Source organism: Muscardinus avellanarius (assembly GCF_963383645.1).
Source record: "Muscardinus avellanarius genome assembly, chromosome: 5".
In the NCBI taxonomy this organism is placed as follows: Eukaryota; Metazoa; Chordata; class Mammalia; order Rodentia; family Gliridae; genus Muscardinus; species Muscardinus avellanarius.
Window position 1 is genome coordinate 72,224,213 of NC_137790.1, and position 24,334 is coordinate 72,248,546.

The 24,334-nt window shown below is 38.4% G+C and overlaps 1 protein-coding gene across 1 annotated transcript in view; it reads left to right on the top strand.

Annotated features, from left to right (window-relative positions):
• The window catches only part of PARP14 (poly(ADP-ribose) polymerase family member 14), a gene marked incomplete at both ends in the record, with an annotated part of 82,034 nt that overhangs the window by 43,950 nt on the left and 13,750 nt on the right, over window positions 1-24,334 (top strand). Inside the window, 6 exons of the mRNA XM_080696431.1 lie at window positions 988-1,137; window positions 1,685-1,747; window positions 2,091-2,258; window positions 5,987-6,193; window positions 6,280-6,879; window positions 8,688-8,821. Of these exons, the coding sequence (XP_080552557.1) occupies window positions 988-1,137; window positions 1,685-1,747; window positions 2,091-2,258; window positions 5,987-6,193; window positions 6,280-6,879; window positions 8,688-8,821 (1,322 nt within the window). The remainder of the gene's footprint in view (window positions 1-987; window positions 1,138-1,684; window positions 1,748-2,090; window positions 2,259-5,986; window positions 6,194-6,279; window positions 6,880-8,687; window positions 8,822-24,334) is intronic.

Genomic DNA, 24,334 nt, shown 5'->3' on the forward strand with positions numbered 1-24,334 from the left:
CCAGAATTCACCTTTCTACGAGCCCCCTCCACTCTCACTTGCAGAGTGCATTTCCCAGGTCCTCTGGCCTGAGAGACAGGCATCTCTCACAGTCCCGTTGGCCTGTCATGACCTCACCCTTGAGCAAAACAAAGAGAGGAAAGTGTGAAAGAAATAAAAGCAATGTTCCATACACATACATGTACACTTTTTAGGTTACAGGGGCTCTTTTCTCTGATTCTTCTGGCCAGACCTGTGTGTGTGTTTGTGTGTGTGTGTGTGTGTGTGTGTGTGTGTGTGTGTGTGTGTGTGTGTAAATGTCTCTCAGAGTTGTTGCTCTCTGCATGAGTTCTGCAACAGGAGTCTCTTTGGGCAAAAACCTGAATTAAAAGTGTGTGTGTGTGTGTGTGTGTGTGTGTGTGTGTGGTGTGTGCAAAACCTGAAGATTATCTCACATAGCCTTCAGCCCACCAGGACCTTCTTCCCAATCCTCTGACCACAAGAGCAAGGATTATCAGAGAACTTTGCTGCCCAATATACAGTTCTGAATCTGGGACACCCTAGGGGAGCAAAGAGAAAACATTGAAAAACAAAACTAAGTGGAGAAGTCCCCCTGTGCATGTTGCTTCTTCAAGATTTGACTCTCGTGCCCAATCTGCCTGCTGCTGTTTACTTTTACAAATTCTCAGGCAATGCCTTTTTGTGTTTGGCTTGAATTTTCAGTTGTAAGTATGGGAGAGACAGGTTCTTAGAGGGCTTACTTCACCTTGGCCAGCCCAGAATTATATTTGTATTCCATTTTCTAATCATTTTTGAGAAACACACCATACCTGGGGCTCAGTGTCAGGGCAAAAGGGGAGAGGGAAGGTAGTGAGAGTGAGAGTGAGGAAGGAAGGGAGGGAGGGAAAAGAGATAGAGATAGAGATAGAGATAGAGACTCAGCAGCAGAGACCTGAGTCATTTTTGCTTGTGCTAACTTGCTCATTGACTCCACTTTTTCCTTTGCAGCTTTCTATGGGACTATTTCCAACCCTGCTTTAGGAGTGTATGAAATGATGATTGGCCCCATCTTCTTCCAGGTGGCCTCTGGAGATATCAGTAAAGAAACAGCAGATGTGATTGTAAATTCAACAACAAATGCATTCAATCTCAAAGCAGGTACTTCACGCGTATGATTTTGGCATAATTACCGATGTGAACTGGGCGCGGTGGTGCATGCCTTTAATCACAGTATTTGGGAGGCTGAGACAGAAGGATCGCAGGTTTGAGGACAGCCTTGGTAACATAGTGAGACTCTCAGCAACTAGTGAGACCCTGTTTTAAAAAACAGAAAGGAAAAGGTTGGAGATATCGCTTGGGTGTAGAATGCCCCTGGGTTCAACCCCAGTACCACAAAACACAACAACAACAACAACCCACCAAATCATTAACATGGTAGAGCCTATGAAGGAGAATTTCTGTAGCCAAACTAGTTTTGATAACTTTGACTTGTTGGTATTTATTAATAATTTTAAAAATATTTGACATGGTTTCTTATAACTGATATAATCTTAAATGAATTTTTCTTGTTATCAGCAGTACCCAGGTTATAGAATTCCTTCTAAGATGAGAAACATGTTTAGGTAACAAGACAATCTTTCTGATCCAAATGTACTGTAGTGATTTTTTTATTCATATTTGTTACCATCTTGCTTTTCTCATGTAGGAGTGTCCAAAGCAATTTTAGAATGTGCAGGAAAAAATGTGGAAATGGAATGTTCTCGCCTAGGTAAGGAACAATGCTATTTTTTTCTTTGTCCTAGATTATAAGTGGAAAACTGAATATAGGAGGCTTTGTAAAGGCTAAGGAAATCTTAGGATTGAGAAGACAATAAATTAACCTTTTGTTTTATATTAGTCTTAATAGCACACAATTTGCTTTGAATTCTGGTTATAGAACATTAAAGGTGAGAATTAATCTCACAGTTAAAAAGAGAAATTAAGCCATATAATTCCTTCAAAGAGAGAGTTTCTTATTCACAAAATGCTTCCTTGCCAAATCAGACATTTTGATTTCTAACCCAGAGTAAGTTCAACATCTGATTTTGTATCTTTTTGTCTGTGTTTCTCAGCTCAACAGGGCAAAAATGAGTATATAGTTACTGAAGGTGGACAATTGAGGTGCAAAAATATTATTCATGTTGTTGGTGGAAATAAAGTCAAGAGATCAGTTTCCTGTGTCTTGAAAGAATGTGAAAAACGGAAGTACTCATCCATTTGCCTTCCAGCCATTGGGACAGGTGTGTAGCCACTGGCTGTGAAGGCCAACTCCCCAGGTGTCCACTTTTCCATAGATCCGGTGCTGGGTATTTATGTGGTCCATCCATCCACACTGAATGCAGGCAGTAAAAGTTAATCTAGGCATGGACTGCTTCTTTACCCTAAAGCAGCCCGAGGGAATGAGCAAAGCCAAGAAAGAAAAAAAGAACCAGGTGGGGTGGTGTGTACCTGTAGTCCCAGCTGCTGTGGAGGCTGTGGCAGGAAGACTGATTGAGTCCAGGAGTTCAAGGCCAATATGGGCAACATAGTGAGACCCCATCTCACGAAGAAGGAAAAAAAAAGGGGGGGGGTATGAAAAAAGCTGAAGTGTTGGGATAGTAGAGAGAAAAGAGGGCAGAGAAAGTAGGGGAGAAGAGAAAGAGTGTGGGAAGCCATTCCTCATGCTCCTGCCTTGGTTCCTTTCTTTTTTCTTCTCTCTCTCTCTCTCTCTCTCTCTCTCTCTCTCTCTCTCTCTCTCTCTCTCTCTCTCTCTCCTCTCTCTCTCTTTCTCCTCCGCTGTTTAACCCTTAACTTCCGCCTCTGTCCCCTGGAGACGATCAGTGGATCAACTTCCACCTGGCCATAACTTCCTGCCAGGTGAGCATGTCCAGCTTTCGACTCCATAGTCAGCTGAGTCTGGGGGCCCCAGGACCTCTCAGTCACCAGACATTTGTGTCAGAGACGCAACTATCTACCTTCATTTTTGTTGTTATTGTTTTGCCTACTTGCTTATTTTGAGTTTCTTATTCTACTCAAACTATGTAATGGTTGTTTGATATTTTCATATATTAGTATAGTGCTTTGGGTTTATTATTAGTTTGGTGATAACCAAGCTCTTTCCCCAGAAATCAGTCGTATGCCTTAATTAGGAATTTCTGCTTGGTCTCCCTTAAGAGAGCTGGTTGGAGCTGGGCATGGTGGTATATGCCTGTAATCCCAGTACTTGGGAGGCGAAGACAGGAGGATCACAGCTTCAAGGTCAGCTTCAACAACTTAGTGAGGCCCTCAGCAACTTAGTGAGACCCTGTTTCAAAATAAAAAATAAGCCGGGCGTGGTGGCGCACGCTTGTAATCCCCGCGCTTGGGAGGCAGAGACAGGAGGATCGCACAGGTTCGAAGCCAGCTGCGTGCGCTGGCTTAGGAGACCCTGTTTCCTAAAAATGTAAAAATGTAAAAATAGGCCTGGGAGTGTAGCCCAGAGGTAAAAGGGCTTCCAGGAACCCCAGTACCACCAAAAATAAATAAATAAATAAATAAATAAATAAAAATTAAAAATAAAAAATAAAAGCCGGGCATGGTGGTACATACTTGTAATCCCAGCATTTGGGAGGCTGAGACAAGAGGATTGCAGTTCGAGGCCAGCCTCAGCTACTCAGTGAAGTTTTTTGCAACTCAGTGAGACCCTGTTTCAAAATAAAGAATAAAATATAGGGCTAGGGATTTAACTCAGAGGTAGAATTCCCCTGCTTTCCATTCCCAGTACCTCAAAATTAAATAAATAAGTAAACAAATAATAAAATAGAGCTGAATACAGCTGCCAGCAATAAAGCTTTTTACCTATTTCTTACAAAGACACCTGCTTAAGGAAGGAAATAAGTGACCAACAATATGTGCAGACACCTCAAGCTCAGTGCAAACTCCAAACTCCCATCTATTCCCTCCACAATTCCCCCACCCCCTGAAACCTGCCCTCCTCTTATATCTCCAATCATGTTAAAAGCATCACTTTCTATCTGGAATCCATGGCTCTATTCTCTTTATTATTCTTATGTTCATTAGATCATTAATTAGCTTAAATACTTATGTGTTTAGATACAGGCAATAGGAAGAAGACTAAGTAAAGGGTCCTGCCCACAAGGAACAACTCGCCTAGTTGGAGATTCAGGCAGGCAGTACAAGGTGACCCATGATACGGTGAAGGTCTATTGCCAGAAAATCAGGGAGGAGGATCACAGATAAACCCAGTTGCTCACTAGGTCCATCTGACTCAACTTCCTAAACATCTCATTCCCTATACCCTACTCTTTGTTCTGGTCTCTTCCCTTTGTTCAACACCTGTCTTTGCCTATTTTTTTTTCAGTACTGGGGCTTGACACAGGGCATTCTACCTCTAAGATACACCTTCAGCCCTTTTTATTTTTTGTTTTGAAACCGGGTCTCACTAGGTTGCTGAGACCCTGGCTACCTATTGAGGCTGTACTTGGACCTGTGACTCACCTGTCTCAGCCTCCCAAGTACTAGTTTATAGGCATGCACCACCACACCTGGCATTGACTAAACTTTTATGAAACCTTCCTACATAGACCTGACATGGACCTGGATTCCCCACTCCAGTGCCTCCTCTAAGTCCTCCAGATTTACTTTTCTCAAAACAAAACAATTCCCCAACACACCCAAACCAAAAAAGTCTATTTCCTTGTCCACACCAGGCTGAACATATTATGTCCCTGTGACATAGTTCATCTGGCTGACCTTTCCCTCAAGTTTTCGTATTTCACCTACGGAACACCTGTTCATCCCACATATCACCTCTTCTGTGTCCTAATGAGTGTCTAGCTGATTATCTGTGGTGGGACACAGTAGACATTTATTGAGAGCAAGTGACTGTATCTGAACACTTCCATTTAAACTCTCCCCAATACCACGGGAAAACCATGATTTTGGTGTTTTCCTTTTTCCTTGATCATCAATCAAAAGAAAAAAAGCTGAACAAACTTCTTGATTGATTTTACGGAGGGATTGATACATTTCCGTAACTGTCTACACTGAAAAGTCAAAGAGGTCTACTCCCATTTCCTGCCATAGTTGTGGACACCATCTGCAGGGATGATCCAAGTGGGTCCTTGGTCACACTGGCTGGGTGAGGGTACTTTTACATTGCCTACCGTTTGATGTGGCCAGCTGCCATTCATGTGGGACCACTTCCATGGTTGAAAGGGACTCTTTGTGATCATACTTAGGCAATAGCTTTCATAACTTGAGAAACAGTCTAGAACATACTAGAAACAGGAGTAGCCCTGTACTGTGGCTACCTGGAACCCTCTGCTAGTCAGCTGAAATCTCACTGTGGGAGAAAAGGTTTCCTGGAAGCTCAGGATAACTTATTTGTAAAGAATTATAGATTATAACAAATAGCTTACAGCTCTAGGTGTCCTACAAGATTAGTTTAAATCAGGTCCCCAAAGATATCTGGGAGAATATAGATATATACATAAAATCAAGAGATGACTGAGTTAAAAAAATATGTTCTCTATAAGGAGTATGTTTTTTCAACATATAGTAGCATCATCTGCTTCTTGTGGATCTTTAAAGGACACTGGTGACCCAAAAAACAACAACAACAACAACAACAACAACAACAACAACAACAACAACTGTGCTCTGTAACAGGAGGGGAGGACACAGTGGGACAGGATCAGAATGTCAGAAACCAGAATCAGGTTTCACGGTCCTTGCTCCTCACTGGGTTGTTAGCTTCCTGACATCCTAGAGACTGTCAGGATGTGCTTAGAGACAGACGTAGCATCACTGCATCTAAGACTTCAAAGGCACTTGCCAATGCACTGCTAGAACAGTTCACATTGATGAGAAAGTTGGGAAACAGGCATTTATTCCATGAGAATTAAAATCCCTAATTTATTCCTGAGCTTTTTATCCAGTTAGATATTTTTTCCTTCTAGTCATTTTTATTATTTGATTTTTTTTCCAGGAAATGCCCAAAAAGACCCAAATGAGGTTGCTGAAGACATAATGGATGCCATTGAAGACTTTGTCCAGAAAAGATCGGTTCAGTTTGTGAAAACGGTTAAAGTTGTTATCTTTCTACCCAAAGTACTGGATGTATTTTATGCCAGCATGAAAAAAAGAGAAGGGTCTCAGTCTTCTCCGCATCCATCTATGATGTCTAAACTCACCTGTGAGTTGAGGTGTTTATTTTTATGAAATGCATGTTGCTAATATTGTTGACGCATGGGAAACAGCTAATCTTCCTGTTCTCTTTAGCCTTCTTTGCCTCACTAGAGCCATCGCCCCCGAAATGGAATCCCTCGGTTTTGGAAAAGAAAACAGAATTAGCAATTTTCCAAGTGTGTGGTGAAAATAAAAAGTGTGTGGACAACACTATCCACTGGATACAAGAGTTGATTAAAAAGGAGCAGTTTAATTACACCAGTAATGATGAGTGTATCAAAGACTTTGATGGAAAGAAGTATCAGAAACTGAATGAGCTACAAGCGAGGTTAAATATTACCATTTTAGTGGACCAGAAGAAACCTTTAATTAAGGTTGAGGGACTAAGCAGAGATGTGATGCAAGCTAGAGATGAAATTGAGGAAATGATCAAGAGTGTTAGACTGGCCAAAGAAAAAGAAGACCGGGCAGATTGTATCTGTGAATTTATAGAATGGCAATATAATGAGAACAACACTTTCCATCGTTTTGATAAAATGACCAATCTGCATTTGGAGGATACCAGGAGAGCAAAGCAGAAGAGCACTGTTGTTAACATTAATAATAAGAGCTACACAGTGAATTTGACCACGTATACTGCCACAGGCCCAAATGGGCACACTGTGATTGTTCAGCGCCTTTCAAAATCTGAAGGTGAGTTAAACTCTCATGCTTCTCATACATTATTGTATACTTGCTTTTGGCATAACACTATTTTGTACATTCAAAAAAGTTTCAAGTAGATAAAACTCAAGTAATCCTAATAGAACAAACTAGAAAACTTGGTCTCTGAGCTTACCATATGGTCAAGAAAACACAACCTGGACACACCTAACAGTGTGAGGACAGTGATTTATGTATATATTTTCATCCTGGGGAACCCAGAGGCATTATACCTCGGAGCTACACCCCCAGCCCTTTTTATCTTTGATGTTGATACAAGATCTCACTAGGTTGCTGAGGGTTTCACAAAGTTGCTGAGGTTGGCCTTGAACCTTCAATCTTCCTGTCTTAGTCTCTCAAGTACTGGGATTATAGGTGTGCACCACCATGCTGGGTGAGAATAATGTTCTTAATGGTATTGATAGCCACACCTTGCATTTGTTCACATCTCTACAGTTTATAAGCTTCCCAGAGCCTGCTCTGCTGGGGAGGTAATGTCTGTTTCAGTCAGTGGAAGGAAAAGGATAGTCTTAAAGGAAAAGTGATCCAAGGTTTTCTAGAACAAAAGGGCAAAGGAGAGAAAATGGAGAGGACGGCTTGGTGAGTTGAGCCCTTTCTGTGACTGGTGACCCAGGGAAGACCCTAATAGTATTCCCAGAAGTCATCTCTGCCCTGAGCAGCAGGATCCTGGATACACGCAGCAGGAAACAGCATGTAAATTCCCCAAATGAATCTGCTCCCCAAGAAGGGAATGTTTGTCTTGTGTAAACAGCCATTCCTGCTTTCAGGCCCCAGAAGGTGACCATTGAAACCAGTAACTGGACTCCTGTAACTTTCTTCATTTCTTGTGAGATCAGTATGAATCAATTCCTCAGATTCTGAGAAACCCAGGGAAATGCCATATTTCATGTAGTATTCTACTTAACAGCATAGGAGGCAGTGCTGCCACCACAACTTGCCACAGTGCAAGACCTACCACCAGCACCTCTCTTACCCCCTCTTAAGGATGTTGTAAAGAAGGAGAAAAATAGACACAGAGTATGCTGTGGTGGGGGTGAATACCTATGCCTATGCCTAAGCAAAAACAATAGCTAAAAACTATTTAAAACAGGTCAGAAGCCAGGGGTGAGTGGTGACATATGTCTGTAATCTCAGTACTTGAGAGGCTACGACTTGAGGATTGCAGATTCGGAGACATCCTCAGCAACATAGACTCTCAGCGGCCTAATAAGACCCTGTTTCAAAAATGAAAATAATAATAAAAAGGGCTGGGAATGTAGTTCAGAGGTAGGATGCCCCTAGGTTTAATCCCTAGTATCACCAAAAACAAAACAAAGCAAAACAAAAATAAATTGAAAGTAATGTTTGTTTTGTTAAATTGTGACAGAGAGGATGAACAGAAAATCCAGGTGAATTATACTGCACGAACAGTCTTCACATCTGAGCATGATCAGAACTTAAGATGCAGCTACACAGACTCCACCCCTTGGAGACCCTGACTTCACATGTCTGTGGCTTTGTTTTCTTGATTCTGGGGATGGAACCTAGGGCCTTGCACATGCTAAGCAATGCTATACCACTGAGCAACATCCCCCGTCCTCTTTTTTGTTAACAAGGATTCCATTTGGTTCTGATATTTGTAGTCTGTAGTCCACATTTTGAAAAACATTCTCCCAGAAAGAGAAGGGAACTTCTTGAACATGTAGAATTAGGAGATTGTAATTCAAGAACACAAATGATACTATTATTTAGAGCATACCAGGAATGTACAGGAGAGTCCTCAAATGTCTACTTTGCAGTTAAAATCCCTGACCACTGGAGTGACATGAAGCAGCAGTATTTTCAAGAGGTCGTGTTGCATCCTAGTGATCCAGAATACAACGCTGTGGCAAACCAGTTTAATCAGACCTGCCCCCAGTTTGTCATAGAAACGGTAAGCCTACTGCAGACATAGAGTTTCTTGATGGTAGAGACAACCAATATCATGGTCCTCTGTAAATGTATTTTCGTTTGTATCCTATCATATTTTATTTTACCCTCCCAAATATGGTAATTTAAAAATATGGCAATTCAACCGTAGGTTCTAGATTCTACTCATGGCACCATAATTACTGAGACACTAAGATTCTTGTGTCAGTTATTAAGATATAATTTTAGGTGGCAGTATAATCTTACACCATATTTACTTGGTGAAGCAAGCTAATAAAAATTTAAAGATGTTGCTTCAAAATTACAATTTGATAACTAGCAAACATCAGAAGGAGACACAGGGAGGTTCCTCAATAGGATGCTATTCTCTGCTCCATATTCAACAGTGCTTACTACCTTGATCAACTTGGTGGCCCTTTCTTTATTCAGCTTAATTATTTTGGTATTGTCTACGTTTATTTTTTGTTTTTTTAAAATTTTTTATTGGTGCATTGTAGTTGTACATCTTAATGGAGTACAAGATGGTAGAGGCATATATGCACACATCGCCCAATTAGCCCTTACCCAAATTCCATCCCATTTCCTCCTCCCACCCTCATTCTCATGTTTGGCTTAGTGATTGACTTTGATATGTTTGTGAATATACATCATGTACATTAGAAAATTTCCCTCTTCTTCCATTCCCCTCAGTGAGGTCTCCTTATTTGCTCATCTATTGTATCTCCTTTTTTTGTATAGAGTTCATCCTATGACCCATTTTCTCCCTAGCTTCAGTATATTAAGGAGAACATCCAATTTCTTATTTTTTTGTGATGGACTAATCGCACTTAGCATAATGTCTTCAAGTTCCATCCATTTCCCTGTAAATGCTGCAATTATGTTTTTATATGTCTGAGTAAAATTCCATTGTGTATATATCACACAGTTTTGTAATCCATTCATCTTTTTTTTTCTTTTTTTTATTGGTGCACTGTATTCATACATCATAGTGGGATACAAACTTTTGTAGACATACATGCACACATCGCCCAGTCAGCCCCCAAATGATCCCCACCCCATTTTCTCCCCATCCCTCCCTCCCATGCTTGGTTTAGTGGTTGACATCTAGTATTATAGCAATTTATCCAAAATTAAAAATGATAATCTCACATAACAGTTTCATTTGTCTGATACCAAGCTTTTGATGACTTAAAGATAACATTTCAATATTTCTTTTTGCTTTCTTTCTTACCAGAGAATATTTTTTTCTATTTTTTTAGGTGAAACTATCATATATTTATATATTTATTTTTCAGAAAAAAAACTCTGTCCTAATATGGAATATGGACTCTAGATACCCAAAACAATCTTGAAAAAGAACAAAGCTAGAAGATATATATTTTCTGATTTCAAACCATATAAGCTACAATAATTGAAACAGTGTAGTACTATTCTAAAGGCAGATATATAAACCATTGGAGTTAAATACAAGCCTAGAGCTAAATTCTTCCCTATATTGTCAAGTTATTTTTGACAAGGTTTCCACGAACATTTGGTGGTGGAAATAATAATCTTTTAACTAAATATTGTTGAAACATAATAATTACATGGAAAAGAATAAAGTTGGACCCTTACCTAATCCCATATACAAATATTAAATCAAAATAGATAAAAGACCTAAATATAAATCTTAAGACTATAAGCTTTTAGGAGAAAATCTGGGTCATAAAACCTCACAACACTGAAATTGGCAGTGATTTCTTGGATATGATTTCAATGGCACAGGCAACAGAAGAGTATACAAACTCCCTAAAAAAAAAATATTGTATATCCAAAGACAATGTAAACAGAGTTAACAGTTACTAATAGAATGGGATAAAATATTTCCAAATGCTATATCTGAAGGTATATTAATATTCCAACTAGAAATCCTAAAAATTAACAACAATAAAGGCAAACAATACAATTTATAGATAGGTAAAAGACTAACATAAGTAATGAATCTCCACAGATAACCAATCTTAGTTGACTGTTGGATGGAAACACTTGTTTCTCTGGTTCTGGTGTGTGTTACCTATTTCTTCTTTGTAGTTAATCTCTTTGAGTATTTTCTCTAGTGCTGGTTTTGAAGACAAAAATTCCTTCAGTTTCTGTTTGTCATGGAAGCTTCTTATTTCTCCATCTAATTTGATAGAAAGTTTTGCTGGGTAGGAAATTTTTGGCTGGAAGTTGTTTTCTTTCAGAGTTTGGAATATGTTACTCCAAGCCCTTCTGGCTCTCATGACTTGGTTTGGGAAGTCTGGAGTTGTTGCCGACTAATCTCAGTTGGGTCGTTATTGTCAGCTCCCGGTCAAATCCTCAGAAAGATGGGGCAAAAGGCAGGTGATGTCCTGCAGAAACTATCTGCAGCGATTCCTTTCCCTCTATGAATTCCCTAAGTTTTTGGGTACGACGCTTGGGAAAGAAATCTGAGGTGGACAAAGGCTTCTTGAGCCAATGACAATTTATTACAGGAACCCAGAGAAATTTATACCCTTCACCAGTGAGATTAATAATAAGAGAAAAGGGGGGTGAATGCAATCACTGAAATGATAATGAATGACATGTAAACAAAGGTAATAAAACTAGTCCTTCAGCTGGCTGTTGATCTTCGAGAGATTAACTCCCTTCGGATTCTTTCTCAGGTTTTGCAGATAAGCAGTTCCAAACAGGCATGCCCAAGGCTTGGCGGTTTCTCGGGGAATCTTCTTTAACTTTCCTGGAACTTTCCATCTTTTGGGCTCAGTTCATATAGCAAGTGTGGGGAGATGTGGTGATTCAGGTGGATGTGATAGAGTTTTTCCAGGTGTTGGCATCTTATCTTCTTAATCTGAAAGCTTAAGCATACTCACAACACAGTTTTGCAGACAAAATACCACAAACAACACCACAAAGTTCTTGGTTTTAATTGTCCTTAACTGCTGAACACTCTTCTTTAGACAATAAGCCTATTAAAAGACTACTCATCTTTAATAATCCATTTCTCTGTCACAAACCCTCTGCAACCTGCTTCTAACTTTCTAATTCCTTCCTTTCCCAGTTGGGACTTTCTTATGATAAGCTCTTCTTCATGCAAAAATGCTTTTCTTACTCTTACGGTATTTCCTTTCCTTCATACATATATATTTAGAACGTCTGTCCTTTATTTAGTCATATTTATTTCTAACCCTGCGGTCAGCCTCTCTGTCTTCAGGAATATTTACACTGGGCGTAAAAGTCACCAATCTTTTTCCTTGAGTCTATTGTATTTGGGCAACTAAGTTGTTTATCAACTAAATTGCTTTAAGGTCACACACAAGGTTTTTATCTCTTCTGTCTCTAGGCAGGATCTTAAGGGTAAACAAAGTTTCCTTAAACTGAACTACCTTACCTGAGTTAATAGCTTAACCTAAGTTAGTGATAGTGAGGGTCAGAGACCCTTTGTAATTGCTGCAGCTGGAATGCTTATCACAGCATCTGAGTTCTGGCCAGTTTTTTCATTACTTTTGAGCAAAGCCAAGGACGTTTTAGACAAATTATTAGAGATTTTATTTCCACGGACTCAATTTCTGATCTCACATCATCAGAGCAATTCGTGTAGAGAGTTAAAAGAATACCAAGAGAATAATAGTTATGAAGGATATCTAAAGTGGGGGATATTTTTTTGCCAGAGACGATACCTCTTTCTCGGGGCGTTCTTGCCAGATTACCTATGTGGAGTGGCGTCCTCAACACATAGATGCCGAGGCAGCAGGATGTCTTGGCATGGAGTGATTCTAATTTGCTTGCCTCTGAATGTCACTTGGCCCTTTGTTTTTGTTGCCTTTAAGATTCTCTGCTTGGCTTCCACATTGGTCATTTTGACAATTATGTGGCGTGGGGATCCTCTTCTTCGATCCTGTCTAAAGGGAGTTCTATAAGTTTCCTGGACCTGTGTATCAACCTCTTGCTCTATGTTTGGAAAATTTTCTGCTATTACGTCCTTGAAGAGATTGTTGATCCCTTTGGTTTCACTTTCTTTTCCCTCCTCTATTCCAATTATTCTTAGGTTAGCTCCCTTAAAATGGGCCCATATTTCTTCAATATCAGATTCCTGCTGTCGGATATTTTTTCCTAGATTAGAAACTATGCGTTCATTTTTGGAATGATCATCTTCTAAGAGCGAGATTCTGTTCTCCATGTGGTCTAATCGGTTGTTTGTGCTTTGAATTGAGGCCTTTACTTCATTAATTGCATCCATTATCTCTTTTTGGCTCTCTCTGAGTTCTTTTCGAAGCACCTCTATTATTTCTACAGTTATTTTCCTGATTTGATCTTCTAGAAATCTCTGATTTTCTGTTTTATCGGGTTCTGATGTTGTGGGGTTGTGGGCATTTATTGCTCCAGTATTATTCCTCTTTCCCATGATTTAGGAAGTTTGTGCCTTCTCTGGGTTCTTCCCTTGGGTCACTATGACTTCACTTAAGGTGTTCTGGATCTTGTGTCAGTAGTATCTCAGACCCCACTTGATGGGGTGTGTCTATACAGCGCCTAAGAAGATTTGGCCTGAGCGGCCTATGGCCTAAGGCAAAGCTTTAAGTAATAGGGTGTGTCTATACAGCATCTAAGGAGATTAGGCCTGATAGCGATCTTTATCCCAGATAGGCTAGGCTAAATTCCCCTCCTGGCTTGGGGCTATATAAAGAACTGCTTGGAGAGAAATAAATGAGATCTCGCTTGACTTGACTCCCGGCTCGTGGGTGTGTGTGTTCGAGTCGTCGGTACTCACCATCTCGCCAAGCCCCGTCAGCTGTCGGGCAGGATTCCCGACACCCACTACTCCTTTACTGGGTTGTATCACAGAGTCTCCGACCCAGAGAGTCGATAGAGGCTGCTTTAGACTGTGGGGGGTGCCAGGTTGCACGTTCTCCTATGGTGTGATATCTCTGCCACCGCCCCTCCCCCACTGGGTCAAGTCCCAGGGAGTACAGTACTGGGATTTCTCCTCTGTGGCTCGCAATTTAACTCACTGTTCTTGAGTACGCAGATGTAGCTATACTGGATTCGGTGAATTCTCTGCTGCTGCCGCCGGTGGCAATATGGTGCCGCTGCCACGCCCTCGGCCGTGAGGCTGGCGTATTTCTTCTTGGTTTTGATTTCCACTCTGAATCCCCGCGGCGTGTGCTGAGCTCAGCCACTGGGAGCTTTAGATTTTACCTGCGCCGAGAAATCCCGCCTGGCTGTTCCGCAGCGGCTCACCTCAGCTTGCTGTAGCCATCCGGTGAATTTGCCGCTGTCGCCGGCAGTATGGCGCTGCGCGTCCTCGGGCGTGAGGCCGGTGTATCTCCTCTGTGGCTCTGAGCTCTGTTCTCAGTCCGCTTTCTCTCTGGAGCCTGGTGATTTTTTTGTTTCTCTGGTGATGGTGTTTTCTGGCTAGGAAAGGCGCTGATTTTGTGGTAATGGAGATTGGTTGTTAGCGGGGCTCTTAAGCCCCGCTTTTCTCGGTCGCCATCTTCCCGGAAGTCCTCCATTCATCTTTTGATGGACATCTTGGCTGGTTCCATAGTTTGGCAATTGTGAATTGTGCAACTATTAACATAGATACACTTGCATTAGTTTGGTAGTTTGGTTTCCATTCTTTTGGGTAGATACCCAGAAGTGGTACTGCTGGATCAAATAGTAAGTTTGTTCCTATTGTTCTGAGGGTCCTTCATACTGTTTTCCAAGGTGGTTGCACTAATTTGCAGTCCCACCAACAATGTATTAGAATTCCCACTTCTCCACATTCTCGCCAGCATTTGATGTTGTTTGTGTTTTGAATGATTGCCATTCTAGTTCGATTTAGGTGGAATCTCATGGTAGTTTTGATTTGCAACTCTCTGATTGCTTATGATGTTGAGCATTTTTTCATATATTTCCGGCCATTTGAATTTCTTCTTTTTTGAAGTGTTTATTTAGTTCACTTGCCCATTTTTTAAATTGGGTTATTTGTTTTTTTTAGCATTGAGTTTCTTGAATTCTCTTTATATTCTAGGTATTAGTCCTCTTTTGGAGGAGTAGGTGGCAAAAATCTTCTCCCATTCTGTTGGCTCTCATTTAAGGTTCTTGATAGTTACTTTTGCTATACAGAAGCTCTTTATTTTAATGCAATCCCACATATTGACCTGCCTTTTACTTTCTTGTGCCTTTGAGTTCTTGTTGAGAAAGTTTTTACCTGTGCCTATGTGTTGCAATGTTGAACCAAGCCCTCTTCAAGGAGCCTCAAGGTCTCTGGTATAATTTTCATGACTTTGGTTTATCTTGAATTTACTCTTGTGTAGGGTGAGAACATGGGTTTATTTCAATTTTCTGCATATGGTTAACCAGTTTTGCCAACACCATTTTTTGAACAGGCTATCTTTTTTTCCAGTGTATGTTTTTGGACCCTTTGTAAAAAATCAATTGGCTGTAAGTGTGTGGATTTGTTTCTGAGTCTTCTATTCTGCTCAATTGGTCTATGTATCTGTTTTTGTGCCAGTACCATGCCATTTTTATTTCTGTGGCTTTGTAGTATAGTTAAAGTCAGGTATTGTGATTCCCCCTGCATGATTTTTGTTACTGAGAACTACTTTGGTTGTTCTTGTTTTTTTTTTTGTTGTTGTTGTTGTTCCAAATTAATTTAAGGACTATTTTTTTTATGTCTGTGAGGTAATTTAATGAGTATTGCATTGAATCTGTAGATTACTTTTGGAAGAATGGCCATTTTGATGATATTTATTCTTCCTATCCATGAACATGGAAGATCTTTTCATCTTCTAAGATCTTCTTCAATTTCTTTTTTCAATGTTTTATAATTTTCTATGCAGAGGTCTTTTGCCTTTCTTGGTTAAGTTTATTCCTAAGTATTTTATTTTTTTTGTGGGAGATCCAGAGTGGAAGTGTTTTGTGAATTTTTTTTTCAGTGGATTTATGGTTGGTATACAGACAGGCTTCTAATTTTTAAGATTGATTTTGTATCCAGACACTGCTGAATTTGATGATCAGTTCTATAAGCCTTTTGGTTGAGTTTGTTGGGTCTCCTAAGTATAATACCATGTCATCTGCAAATAGTGAAAGTTTTAGTTTTCTTTCCATATTTGTACTCCTTTGTGTCCCTTTTCTTGCCTTATTACTCTTGCTAGAGACTCAAGTACTATATTGGAAAGAAGTGGTGATAATGGACATCCTTGTCTTGTTCCTGTTTTTAGGAGAAATTCTTGCAGTTTTTCATCATTTAATATGATATTGTCTGTGGGCCTATTGTAGATTGCCTTTATGATGTTGAAGTATGTTCCTTCTATTCTGATTCTTTGCAGTACTTTTAGCATAAATGGATGTCTGATTTTGTCAAATGCTTTTTCAGCATCTATTGAAATGTTCATATGACTTTTGTATTTTGTTCTGTTTATGTAATGAAGTACACAGAGTGATTTTCATATGTTGAACCAGCCTTTCATCCCTGGGATGAACCATACCTGGTCATGGTGTATGATTTTCTTGACGTGGTTTTGAATACTTGCTGCTAGTATTTTGTTTAGCAGTTTTGCATCCAAGTTCATCAATGATATAGGCCAATAGTTTTCTTTCCTTATGCTGTCTTTATTAGATTTTGGTATTAATGTGATTTTGGCTTCATAGAATGTTTTGGGAGAGTCCTTTTTCTATTTTACAAAATAGATTGAGAAGTATCAGGATTAGCTCTTCTATAAAGGATTTATAAAATTCACTTGGGAAACCATCTAGTCCTGGGCTTTTCTTTGATGGTAGGCTCCTTATTGCTGCTTCAATCTCTTTGATTACTATTGGTTGGTTTAAATTTTCTATATTTTCTTGACTCAGTTTAGGAAGGTTGTATTAGAAAGTTGTCAGTTTCTTCCAGATTTTCCATTTTGTTGGAGTATAGTTTTTCAAAGTAGTTTCTGATAATCCTCCAGATTTCTACACTGTCGGTGGTAATATCTCCTTTTTCATCTCTTATCTTCATAATTTGGGTTGATTCCTTTTTTTTGGTTAAGTTAGCTAGTGGTCTATCTATCTTGTTAATTTTTTCAAGAAACAAGCTTTTGGTTTTGTTGATTTATTTTATTTTCTTATTGTCTACTTCATTGATTTATGTTCTCATTTTAATAATTTTCTGTCTCATACTGGCTTTGGGTTAAAAAAACTGTTCTTGTTTTTCAAGGTCTTTGAGGTATGTCAAAGGTTATTTATTTGGTGATTTTTTTGTTCTTATGTGCACACTCAGTGCTCTGAATTTTCCTCGATACAGCCTTCAATATCTCTATTTTCATTTGTTTCTAGGAACTTTTTTATTTCATCCTTTACTTCTTCCATGATCCATTCTTCATTCAGTAGTGTGATTTTCAGTCTCCACATGTTTATATGGTTTCTCTGGGTCTTCTTATAGTTGATTTCTAATTTTATTCCATTATGGTCTGAAAAGACACAGGGAAGTATATAAAATTTTTTGAATTTGTTGTACTCACTATGTGGCCCAGGATGTGATCTATTTTGGAGAAGGTTCCATGAACAGCTGAGAAAAATGTGAACTCTTTTATAGTTGGGTGGAATATCCTATATGTGTCTAATAGGTCCATTTGGTTGATGGTGTTCTTTAGGTCTGAGACATCTTTACTGACCTTTTATCTAGAAGATCGGTCTAGTGGAGTGAGAGGAGTGTTGAAAACTCCCAGTATTATTGTATTGGGGCTTATATGTGACTTAATGTTACAAAAAGTTTGTTCTATGAAAGTGGCTCCATCTATGTTTGAGGCATAAATATTGACCATCATTATTTCCTTTTGCTGGATTGCTCCTTTTACCAGTAAAAAATGACTTGCTTTGTCTCTTCTAATAAGCTTGTGCTTGAAGTCTGATTTGTCTGATATCATAATTGCTATTCCTGCTTGTCTTCAAGTTCCATTAACATGAATTAACTTGTTCTAGCCCTTTATCTTTATTTCATTTTTTACTATCATTACTTGTAAGGTGTGTTTCTTGCAGGCAGCAGATAGATGGATTCTGGTTTTTAATCCATTTTGCCATCTTATGTCTTATTTATTTATTTATTTATTTTAATTTACTTTGTGGTACTGGGGTTCCTAGAAGCCCCTCTACCTCTGGGCTATACTCCCAGACCTATTTTTTATATTTTTATTTGGAAACAGGGTCTCTTAAGCCAGTGCAGCTGGCTTTGAACCTGCGCGATCCTCCTGTCTCCACCTCCCAAGCACAGGGATTATAAGCATGCGCCACCACGCCTGGCATCTTATGTCTTTTTATTGGAGAATTGAGTCCATTTATGTTCAATGTGATTATTGAGAGATGATTTTTTTCTGGTGGTACTGGGGTTCCTGGAAACCCTTCTACCTTACTCCCAGACCTATTTTATATTTTTATTTGGAAACAGGGTCTCTTAAACCAGCGAGGCTGGCTTCAAACCTGCGTGATCCTCCTGTCTCCGCCTCCCAAGCACAGGGATTAAAAGCATTTGCCACCACGCCTGGCTGAGAGCTGATTTTTAATTCCTAACATTTTTACTTCTGTTTGAAGTAGTGTTTGTTATTCTTTGCTTAATTGTTTGCTGGATGGAAATTCTTGTTTCTCTGGTTCTGGTGTGTATTATTTGTTTCTTCTTTGTAGTTCAGTTTATCTCTTTGAGTATTTTCTCTAGTGCTGGTTTGGAAGATAAATTCTTTAAGCTTCTGTTTGTTGTGGAAGATTTTTATTTCCCTGTCTAATTTGAGAGATAGTTTTGTTGGGTAGTAAATATTTGGCTGCAAGTTGTTTTATTTCAGAGTTTGAATATATTACTTCATGCACTTTTGGTTTTCATGACTTGGTTTGGGAAGTCCGGAGTGATTCTAATTGACTTGTCTCTGAATGTTACTTGGTCTTTTGTTATTGTTGCCTTTAAGATTCTCTCCTTGGCTTCTATATTGGTCACTTTGACTATTATGTGACATAGTGAACCTTTGCTGAACTTGTCTAAAGGGGTTCTATAAGTTTCTTGTACCTGTGTATTGACCTCTTGCTCTATGTTTGGAAATTTTTTTGACATTACTTCTTTGAAAAGATTATTGATCCCTTTGGTTTCACCAAAGGGAATACCTTCCTTTATGCCTATTATTCTTAGCTTAGCTCTTTTAAGATGGGTTCATATCTCTTCAATGTCCAATTCATGCTGTGGATTTGCTTTTTTCTAAATTATATACCATGCGTGCATTTTTGGAGTGATCATCTTCTAAGTGAGATTCTATTCTTCATTTGGTCTAATCTACTCTTCATAGTTTGAATTGATGCCTTCATTTCAATGATTGCATTCTATATTTCTTTCAGACTCTCTCTAGATTCTTTTTGGAAGTTCTATATAATTTCTACCACTAAATTTCTGATTTGTTCTTTTGGTGATCTCTGTATTTCTGTGTTGTTAGGTTCTGTTATTGTGGGGTAGTGGTAGTTCATTGCTTCCTGTTATTCCTCCTTCTCATAATTTCAGAAGTTTGTATCTGTTGTTTTTGATAGAATTCTCTCAGTCTCTAGGTGTCAGCTGGTATATCCAAGGGCAAGTTGTATTGTATTCAACAGTGAAGGTTGAGTGAAGAGGGAAGTAAAGTCATATATGCAAGAATAGGGTAAAGCTACAGATAAGATCAAATAGAGTAAGAGTATGAGTTTGGTAAGGTAGTATATAGTAGAGATTAGAGATAGTGACTATGTAGTAGTATTCTAATAACCAGTGTAGAGTTTTTAGTATAGTGATATGAAGTGGATTTAATAGAAGACAAAGAAGAGAGAAAAAAGAAAATGGATGGAGAGAAGACAGTAGGTATGTGCAAAGGAGGAAGTGTGTTGTTGAATGCTGCTCTGGATCTTTGGAGGGCATGGTAAGCTCGGCTACCACTGCTGCAAGTTGTAGCCAGTGTTTGCTCAGGAGTCACTGATGGCTTACAGTTCTACAGCCCCTTACTTTGGTTCAAGTTCTTGGTTGTTTTCCTATGAGTCTCTGGCACTGTGAGGCAAGATGGCGCCAGCTGCTGCTGCAGCTGTTGGAAGTAAGCGGAGTCTTTTTCTGCTCTCTGATTGGCCTTCTAGCTTTCTTTTTTTTTTTTTACTGCCACCTTTTCTTATTGTGTTTTCTTTCTTTTGTAAGAATGCTATTTTTTATGGCTATGGAGATCAGGTGTCAGCAGGACTGATATGTACTGCTTCCCTTGGTTGCTATCTTCCTAGAAGTCTCTGGCATCCTCTATGTTTAAACATTATTAACATTGTCCTTTGAAAAGATTCTTCCTTGACTTCTGTGGCAATTTATTTTGATTCATTTTTCCTCCTTCTTTAACTAGTTTTCCTTTCATTATCACTGTTCTCTTTCTCCTCCACAGGACTTATATTTTGGTCTCCTATCTCTGTACCTTACCAGGAAATATGTTTTACCCTTCTTTATTCAGCTGTTATTTCAATATTCATAGCTTCCAAATCAATAATACAACCTAGTTCTTTGACTCAAGTTTTTAGAATGTATTCCCAGTGCCCTAAAAACACCTCCACTTGAATATCTTAATGGTAAATCAATTTCTCTAAAACCTAACTGATCATCTGTATGTAATTTTCTTTTCCCTTCCTTCCTCACTTCAGTCCTTGGTTCTATCACTTTCTGAGGAAAGTCAGAGATCTTTGATTAACACCCATTCATCCATAATAATAAGGCTTTCATTTTCTTTGCAAATTTTCTTATTTTCTACTTGCACTTCACTGTAAATCAAAAAGACTTAAAAGTTTCCTACAAAGTTATATACTATACCTTTAGATAAAATAAAAAAATGAAGAAACACGGATGGAGAAAAGGAAGGTAGAGGAAATAATAGATAGTACAGAAGTATTTTCAGGTCACAAAAATATGTAACACTAGCTGGGTGTGATGGTGCATGCTTGTAATCCCCGCACTTGGGAGGCGGAGACAGGAGGATTGCACAAGTTTGAAGCCAGCCTCACTGGCTTAAGAGACCCTGTTTCCAAATAAAATATAAAATAGGTCTGGGAGTGTAGCCTGGAGGTAAAAGGGTTTCATCCCCAGTACTACAAAAAAAAAAAAAAAAGTAACATTAGGGCCCAGAAAGATGCACCTTTGTCCCTGAGCATCCTAGTAGCCAAAGCAAAAAAGCAAACACCCAGATACAAGACTAATAACATTTATAATAAAAAACTAAAGCATGTAATGAAGAGACGTACAATTTTTCATTATACTGAGACTGACTCCATAAAGATTTATCCTATAGAATAAGTATTGATAAAACCCTTAACATTGTCTTCACAGTAACTTAAATATTCAATATCAACCTATGTCAATTTTTAAAAACATCCCTTAATGTAAATCATTTGAACAAAACTGATTGCCTGATTGAGTGGAAACAGTTTTATGAGGCACCAAGACAATGAGATTCAAGTTTGCAGCTCTCTGATGGTCTGCTTCTAAGATAAAAAAGAATTATTATTCCAAATACCAATTACAGACAACTGATAGTGATTGACTGGCCCATTCAATGAGAGGCCAAGTTCAGATCCTACAGGAAGGAACATCTAGTTGATGAGCAATGTCTGCAGTGGGTCCTGGCAGGTGCCATGTATGGGTAGACCTTGGCCAGAGAAGTAATTTCAATGCTGTATAAATAAAATATTTTGTAAAATCACAGTGTATAAATCATATAAAAGCAGAGGCAGGTAGTACTTACAGCACCTTTGTGGAGATCCCTGATAGTGTAAGAACAGTAACATAAAAAAATCGCTTGTCTTCCTGAAACGGGAAAACCCAGGTGGTCATTTCCACATCTACCAGGGGAGGCTATGGGTACAAATTCACAATGGAGACAACTACATTCCTGATCCACTGATCATACCAGCCTTGAGTGTTCTGGGTGAGATGAAGGTCAGTGTAGCAGTTTTTGTCCCAAATTGTACACTGCAACTAATAAGCCAAGGAATCAACATATATTAGGTGCATGTACTGTTTCTAAAAACCACAAACTGAGAATGATAAATTATCAATATAGTTTAGTATTTGTTAATTTTACTACACTCTTTTGTTATGTATATGTAGGGAGTCATAGGGGTTATAAATTCAATTTGAGTAAAGTTTAAAACCATATATTTTATGATAAAGGGCCTTTAACTTAAGATGGCCAGAGCACTGATATTATATATTTGCTGTAAAGAGAATTATAAGAGTTTTATTTTGCTGATATTAAGTTTCTTAATAAGGACTTGTTTCCATTAACTTGGGGGAAAATGGCTTGTCTATAATGCATCATTACTGTTATATCCTAAAATGAAGACTTTTTTTTTTTTTTGGTGTTACTAGGGGTGGAACCCAGAGGCTTTCTACCTCCAGCCTACACTCCCAGACTTATTTTATATTTCGTTTGGAAACAGGGTCTCACTAAGTTGCTGAGAGACTCACTAAGTAGCTGAGGCTTATTTCAAATCTGTGTGATCCTCCTGTCTCAGCCTCCCGAGCATGGGGATTACAGGCATGCGCCACCATGCCTGGCAAAATGAAGACTTTTAACATCCAAAAAACTTCCACTTAGCCAGGCACAGTAGCCCATGCCTGTAATCCCAGTCCTTGAGAGGCTGAGACAGGAGGATTGCAGGTTTGAGGCCAGCCTCAGCAATGTAAACCCTCATCAAACTAGTGAGACGATGTTTCAAAATAAAAAGTAAATAGGGCTGAGGGTATAGCTAGGAGCTGCAACATCCCTGGGTTCAATCCTTAGTACCAAAAATCAACCTTCCATTTGGATTCAATAGTTTTACCACATTTGCATTTAAAAGTTGCAGACATGATGACCCTCCTAAATATTTTCACTTGTATTTCCTAAGAACAAAGCCATTCTCCTCAATTACAAAAGTATCATTATATTATATTATGTAAGAAAATTAACATCGACACAATAATATTTTTTTTCATTGTTTTTAAAATTTTTTTATTGGTGCACTGTATTCATACATCATAATGGGATAAAAAACTTGTGTAGACATACATGCACACATCACCCAGTTAGCCCCTACCCAATCCCCACCCTATTCCCTCCTCATCCCTCCTTCCCATGCTTGGCTTAGTGGTTGACATCTAATATTATCGCAATTTATCAAAAATTAACAATGATAATCTCACATAACAGATTCATTTGTCTGATATCAAGCTTTTGATCACTTAGAGATAACATTTCAATATTTCTTTTTGCTTACTTTCTTACCTGAGGATATTTTTTTCTTTTTTTTTTTTAAGGTGAAACTATCATATATTTATATATTTATTTTTCAGAAAAAAATCTATCCTAACATGAAATATGAATTCTAAATACCCAAAACAATCTCGAAAAAGAACAAAGCTAGAAGATGTACATTTTCTGATTTCAAACCTTATAGAGCTACAATAATTGGAACAGTGTAGCTACTATAAAGGCAGATATATAAACCAGTGGAGTAAAATAAAAAGCCTAGAAATAAATTCTTCCATATATGGTCAAGTTATTTTTGACAAGGTTTCCACGAACATTTGGTGAAGGAAATAATAATCTTTTCACTAAATATTGTTGAAAAATATTAATTACACGAAAAAGAATAAAATTGGGCCCTTACCTAACACCATATACAAATATTAACTCAAAATAGATAAAAGACTTAACTGTAAATCTTAAGACTATAAACTTTTAGAAGAAATTCTGGGTCATAAAACTTCACAACATTGAAATTGGCAGTGATTTCTTGGATATGATTTCAAAGGCACAGGCAACAAAAGAATAAACAAACAAACTTCCTAAAAAATAAATATTGTACATCCAAAGACAATGTAAACAGAGTTAAAAGTTACTGATAGAATGGGATAAAATATATTCAAATGCTATATCTGAAGGTATATTACTATTCCAAATAGAAATTCTAAAAATTAGCAACAATAAAAACAAACAATACAATTTAGAAATAGGTAAAAGACTAAAATAAATAATGACTCTCCAAAGATAACCAATCTTAGTTGTCTGTTGGATGGAAAATCTTGTTTCTCTTGTTCTGGTATGTATTACCTATTTCTTCTTTTTAGTTAATCTCTTTGAGTATTTTCTCCAGTGCTGGTTTTGAAGACATAAATTCCTTCAGTTTCTGTTTGTCATGGAAGCTTCTTATTTCCCCCATCTAATTTGATAGGTAGGAAATGTTTGCTGGGTAGGAAATTTTTGGCTGGAAGTTGTTTTCTTTCAGAGTTTGGAATATGTTACTCCAAGCCCTTCTGGCTTTCATGACTTGGTTTGGGAAGTCTGGAGTGATTCTAATTGGTTTGCCTCTGAATGTCACTTGGCCCTTTGTTTTTGTTGCCTTTAAGATTCTCTGCTTGGCTTCCACATTGGTCATTTTGACAATTATGTGGCGTGGGGAACATCTTCTCTGATCCTGTCTAAAGGGAGTTCTATAAGTTTCCTGGACCTGTGTATCAACCTCTTGCTCTATGTTTGGAAAATAATCTGCT